The 6,000-nt window shown below is 43.3% G+C and overlaps 1 protein-coding gene across 3 annotated transcripts in view; it reads right to left on the reverse strand.

Moving 5' to 3' along the window:
* ATP7B (ATPase copper transporting beta) overlaps nt 1-5,647 on the reverse strand; it is a 48,357-nt gene extending 42,710 nt beyond the window's left edge. Inside the window, exon 1 of one of the 3 annotated variants that reach the window (XM_072783243.1) lies at nt 5,485-5,647. In XM_072783243.1, the coding sequence (XP_072639344.1) occupies nt 5,485-5,517 (33 nt within the window). In that variant the 5' untranslated portion in view covers nt 5,518-5,647. Of the gene's footprint in view, nt 1-5,067; nt 5,417-5,484 lie in introns of those variants that run through there. The other 2 variants (XM_072783242.1, XM_072783241.1) reach the window with 2 other exon arrangements.
* Nucleotides 5,648-6,000: the final 353 nt, after the last annotated feature.

The raw sequence follows: 6,000 nt of genomic DNA on the forward strand, positions 1-6,000 counted from the left end.
GTTGCCTCAAGAAAAGATCTCCCACAAAACACCATAGGCAGATGGGCCTCGGTCTCTAAAACCCCTACTGAGGAAGGATCAAGGTCTCCTTAAACCTGTATGTATCCCATGTACAGGGAGTATTTACTTATGTATTAATACATCAAATGGAATATATACATATGTATTAATACATCAAGTGATCTCTGGGTGAGACTGTATGTTTTCCACCGAAATTAAAAAAGCAAACAAGTGTCACGTTCTTACCTGAAAAGAAACGTGGTTTTTTGGTTTATCTAAGGCAGAGTTATCTTGTTAAACCACACAATATAAACAACAATAATATTAATCATTGTGATAAAGATGACAACAATGATGCCTTGATGGTATACCTGTACATGGCTTTATACTCTAAAAAACATTTTCACATATTTATTTAAATATCTGTCCTTCAGGCAGCCTGGGTGGCTCAGCGGTTTAGAGCTGCCTTCAGCCCAGGGCCTGATCCTGGAGACCGGAGATCGAGTCCCACATCGGGCTCCCCGCATGGAGCCTGCTTCTCCCTCTGCCTGTGTCTCTGCCTCTCTCTCTGGGTCTCTCATGAATAAATAAATAAAAATCTTAAAAAAAAGATCTGTCCTCCTTACTTGCTGTGAATTCATAGACAGTCTTGGGTATGAATTCTAGTCATGTCTGAGCAAATCGGAGCCTTGGTCTTTTTTAGTTAGGGGTAAAATAGGGTAGTAATGATGCCCATCCTACAGTTTGGCAGGAAGGCCGAAAGCTGAATGGATTTAAAAAGCTAACATCCACATCATAAATGTCTGAAAATCAATGACTAGGAAGACAAACATTTGGTCTTTGGTCCTCAAAAGTGGCCCAAGAAAGTAGACAGGGAACTTAGTGTTTCCACCATTTAACTGATACGGAAAACTAATCATTAAAACTAGTGTACATATTCCCCCAAACCCCACTCCAACCCCTTCAAACTGTTTTTTCATGATGATTCACCAAGGTCCAGAAAGAGCTTCCAGCAACTGTTATTTAAATTTTGTCTGCTGAAAAAACAAACTAACCAAAACTCTGGCATTAATTCAGACACTGATAAGGCCCAACCATGTGCCTGGGCTGTGTGTACGACCCCTGGATCTCTGGCCTTCAGGGCCACCCCAGCTCCGGTGCTGACTGTACTTTCTGGAAAATTCTGGACAAATATATTGCCTGTTTCCTTCTCTTGACCACAGCAGGGATAAGTATTAACTCTTATTGAGAAACTGGATGCAGGATATCCATTATTTGTTTGGGAGGAAAAGTGAATAAAGTTAAATTAACCAGTCTCAATATATACATACAATGCATATTGTTTTCTACATATGACAAAATAAAATTTAGAAGTGCACAAACTATAAGATCTCTCCAAGAAGTGCTTCACAATTATTACCTCAGAAAACCTGTTTACAATCTCGTTCCAAACAGCCTTCCTATTATCCATTTCAGAGAATTTTGTGGCTTTTAACTTAAGTTTATCGCCAACAATTATTCCACCAGACATTTACCAAATCAACAGCATTTTTTTTCTGCTTCAGAATCTTTTCTGATAATACTGTAGTTCAAACCCCTCCTATCAAAGAAATTTTTACAGGCCCGTCACTACAGAGCAACTGTCAACATCTTCAAATATGTTTTTACATTTGTTTTTTTTTTTTTTGTTTTTTTGTTTTTTTTTTGTTTTTACATTTGAATGAAACAGTCTAAGTCAGACTCATACGGTCATAATTTCCTTATGTCATTTCCCAGAATTATAAAATCACAATGTAGAGACCTTACATTAAATATGCGCAAGAGTACCACGGGTTGGAAGAAATGTCACACTATTAACTCAGATAATTATATGACATAAGTCAATGTACTCAGGATTATTTTTGCTAATTATTATTACTGATAAATTCCATATGGCTGTCGAGATTTGGTGAAATAATGCAACTAGTGTTTTATCATAAAATTGTATTCTATAATGGCTAGTGAATTTAAGTTTTTGCTTAGAATCATAGGTATAATCAGCTCAATACAAAACTAAATATATTCCCTTGAAAGACTTAGGTGTAAACACATATTTATAGTGTATACTACCCTATATTGTACAATAGGAACTTGATACTAAAAATAATCCTCAGAAAAAGAAATGCAGATTTTTAAAAAAACTTTAAAAAAAATGATGTATGGTCAAGTATTTAATAAAAGAGCCAATAAAAAACAAATAAAAATAGATAAATAAAAGAGCCAATACACAATGGAGGAAAAAGATAATCTCTTCAAGAAATGGCGCTGGAGAAATTGGATATTCACATGTAAAAGAATGAAAATGAACCCATATCTTACACTATTCATGAAAATTAACCCTAATGGATTAAGGACTTATTTTTTTTTAAGATGTTACGTATTTATTCATGAGAGATACACAGAGAGAGAGGCAGAGACACAGGCAGAGGGAGAAGCAGGCTCCATGGAGGGAGTCTGATGTGGGACTCGATCTGGGTCTCCAGGATCATGCCCTGGGCCGAAGGCAGAGGCTCAACTGCTGAGCCACCCAGGAGTCCCTGGATTAAAGACTTAAATAGTATTTAAGACCAGAAACCATATAACTCTAGAAGAAAACAGGGAAAAAGCTCCCTGAGATGGATCCTGGCAATGATTTTTTTGGATATGACAAAGCACAGCAAGAAAAGAAAAACAAGTGGGACCACATCAAGCTACAGTTTCTGCACAGCAAAAGAAACCATCAACAAAACGAAAAGACAACACATGGAATGGGAAAACTATTTGCAAACTACATATCTGATAAGGGGTTAACAACCAAAATACATAAAAATTTCATAAAATTCAATGACAAAATATATGTACATGTACATTAATTTTTATATATTTATATTTATACACACACACACAATTAAAAAATAGGAAGAGGAAAAGAGTAGATATTTCTCCAAAGAAGACATACAAATGGCCAACAGGTACATACGAAGGTGCTCAACATTGCTAATTAGCAGAGAAATACAAATCAAAACCACAATGAGATATCACCTCTGGCCTGTTAGAATGGCCATGATCAAAAATTCATACCAAGTACTAAATAGTGTAACTCTCAAGTAGATTCAAAGTTTAATTTATGATAGACTTTCAGTCAATACCCTGTTGGTATGGAACAAGTACTCAGTTACAAATGACCTTAGCTGGGTTCTTATCATCCTAAACCAGCTACTACAAAGTTTCCCCATTTGAGAATAACTCATTTAAATTCTTTCAAAAGATAACCCTAAAGTGGGACTGCAGTTAAACCTGATGAAATAGATGTGTATATAGATGTAAACATATATCTATCTCATATGTGTGTGGTATATGTCCACAAAATATTAAGTAAAAAATGTAAGGTATAGAATATTAGGTACCATCTGGTCCTATACTTGTAAATAAATAAATAGATACATGTTCACATATATGGCTGGAGCATACGCTTGCTTACGTTTTCTTCCTAATAACTTTTCTCTATTCCCCTTGCTTCATCTTAAATTTGTTTTGTATAATGAGCACATATTACTTATAATCAGAGCTTTAGAAAAAAATAGTTGCAACTGTGCTCCGACAGAGGAATCGGCTGACACGGTTCTAGCAGATATTTGGAGACAGAGCACTGGGCATCCCGGGTGGCTCAGCGGTTTAGCGCCACCTTCAGCCCAGACCATGACCCCGGGGTCCCGGGATCGAGTCCCATGTCGAGCTGCCCGCAGGGAGCCTGCTTCTCCCTCTGCCTGTGTCTCTGCCTCTCTCTCTCTGGGTGTCTCATGAATAAATAAATAAAATTAAAAAAAAAAAAAAAAGAGAGCACTGAACACATCTTGAGTTGGGAATTCTACTGAATATCCTACTTTGGGCAGAAACCGCTCCACTTTGCGTTTCTACAGCACTCTACCAAGTGCTTTCACAATCCCACAGGTCAGGACCCACAGGTCAGGACTTAGGATTCCACTTTGCAGTGGGGAATCTGAGGCTGGAGGAGTCAGACTCTCCTGCCAGGTCCTCCAGCCCGGCAACGTCAGGGCGCAGATCTGCACCAGACCGTCAGGACCACAGCCTCTACCCCAGCACCCACTTGGGTCCTCCTTCCTCAAGGGCCCCCCCAGCCAGGTTCAGATTGCTCCTCTACTCATGCCAGTTTAGTACTGGCCATTAAAAAATAAACTATTTCACATTCAAATAGATTTTATAAAGCAGTAGTCTGAACATTTTAAAATAATGTCAGGCATCCTCCCTCCCCTCCTCCAAATTTAATATTTTGCTATCTTAGACGCTCAACTAAAAAATACAACAGCTGACCATGCACTGCATAAGAGACATTCATAAATTTCCTTCAACAGCTGTAAATCTCTTGTGTAGCACATTTCAAAAATCTCTTTTGACAAAATTTCCTTCAGCTTTTGGGACTTTTTAAACAATAAAAGCCAGAAGAAACAAAACTCTTAAAGGGGCAAAGCAAAAACTCATGAAAATATTCATTTGTATCTAACTGGTATTTCTTTCTATCTGCCTTTGTCAATAAAAAAGAGCCCACGAACCCCCAGTCCCAACCCAGAAAGGCTACTAAAAGCCACTACTTTTGTAAAACGTTACACTGCCCTACTTTTAAACATGACCTGACCTTTGGGTTAACAAAACTTTCATTTGCTTAAGAAGAGCTGCTTTGTTTTTGGAGCACCATGCTCAAAAATATTTATTTAGTTGAAATGTGGAGATTGACAGAACACTGTACACATTTTAAAAAACAAGAGAGGAGAAAACCCATTTTTGCTGACCTGCCTTCGGAAAACTTTGGCTCCGCAGAGGCTTACAAAATACCCTGGACCCTGAGCAGCAACGTCCCGGGTTGCCAGACGGCTGTGCCTCCGGAGGTCACCCGGCCAGGCTCCCTCCCCGGGTTCCCTCCCCGCCGGCTGCCCTGGTCCCCTGGTCCCCTGGTCCCCGGGGAGAAGCGTCCAGGGGCCGTGCAAGCCGTCCAAGGCCCCCGGGGCTCCGCAGTGTCTGCAGCGCACTGACCTGATCGCCACCGACGCCCCACGCTCCATTCAAACCCTTCTGTGACAACTCGCCCTCCTCCTCCTCCTCCTCGGGCACTGGCCTGGTGGAGCCCCGGGCCCCAGGGGGCCTCCTGAAGGACCACCGCTTGTGCACCGACACTAGGGTCACCTGCGGGTCACCCAGGGTCGCCAGGAAGGACGGCTTGCCCCCCCCCTTCTCCATCACCGCGTCCCGGGCCCCCTGACACAGAGCAAGCAGTTCACGGGCACCAGGCTGCCTGGGCAGGTGAGAGGCGACACTGTACAAGTGTCCCCACGAGCAGGGGGCTCCTCCCGTCCGGGGTTTCCTCCCACCCGCCGCCGCAGACTCCCCTCTGCTCGGGGCCAAGCCGGGAGGCTGCACCCGCTGCATACGGACCTGCCCTTGTTTACCTACATGCTTCCAGCCAATGGGCACCCTCTCGCTCATCACACTGCATTCGGCACCGAGGACCTCTGCACACGGCCCCACGCGTGCCCTCAGCGGGCTGGGCCCCCAGCCCGGCCGGCGTGTGCAGGAGCCCGCACGTAAGCACCTCCGCCTCTGGAGCCCAGCGCGGTCTCCTTTCGGCCACGTGCGCTCCCAGGAACCCGCCTCGGGGCAGGGAGGGTGACACTCGCCTTCCGGGACCGACAGCAGCGGCCTCTCCTGCAGCTCCGGAGCTGGAGCTGGCGGTGCGCGGCACCCCAGGGAAGACAAGGATTTCCTGGGCAACATGACTTGCATTTCCAAGAAGGTGTAAGAAAGTTCCATGTTTCCTGCAGCTTTGTTTTCCCTTGGACCAGCTTGGCTCGACTTCAGCAAGAGCTGCCTGCAAAGACTCCCCGGCTAACGAGGCTCTTCCACTGTATACACAGCAGGCCAGCCAGGAACCAACCTGCAATTCAGGCTTCTCGGGCCACCCGCTGGGCC

The sequence above is a fragment of the Canis lupus genome, chromosome 17 (assembly GCF_048164855.1).
Source record: "Canis lupus baileyi chromosome 17, mCanLup2.hap1, whole genome shotgun sequence".
Taxonomy (NCBI): domain Eukaryota; kingdom Metazoa; phylum Chordata; class Mammalia; order Carnivora; family Canidae; genus Canis; species Canis lupus.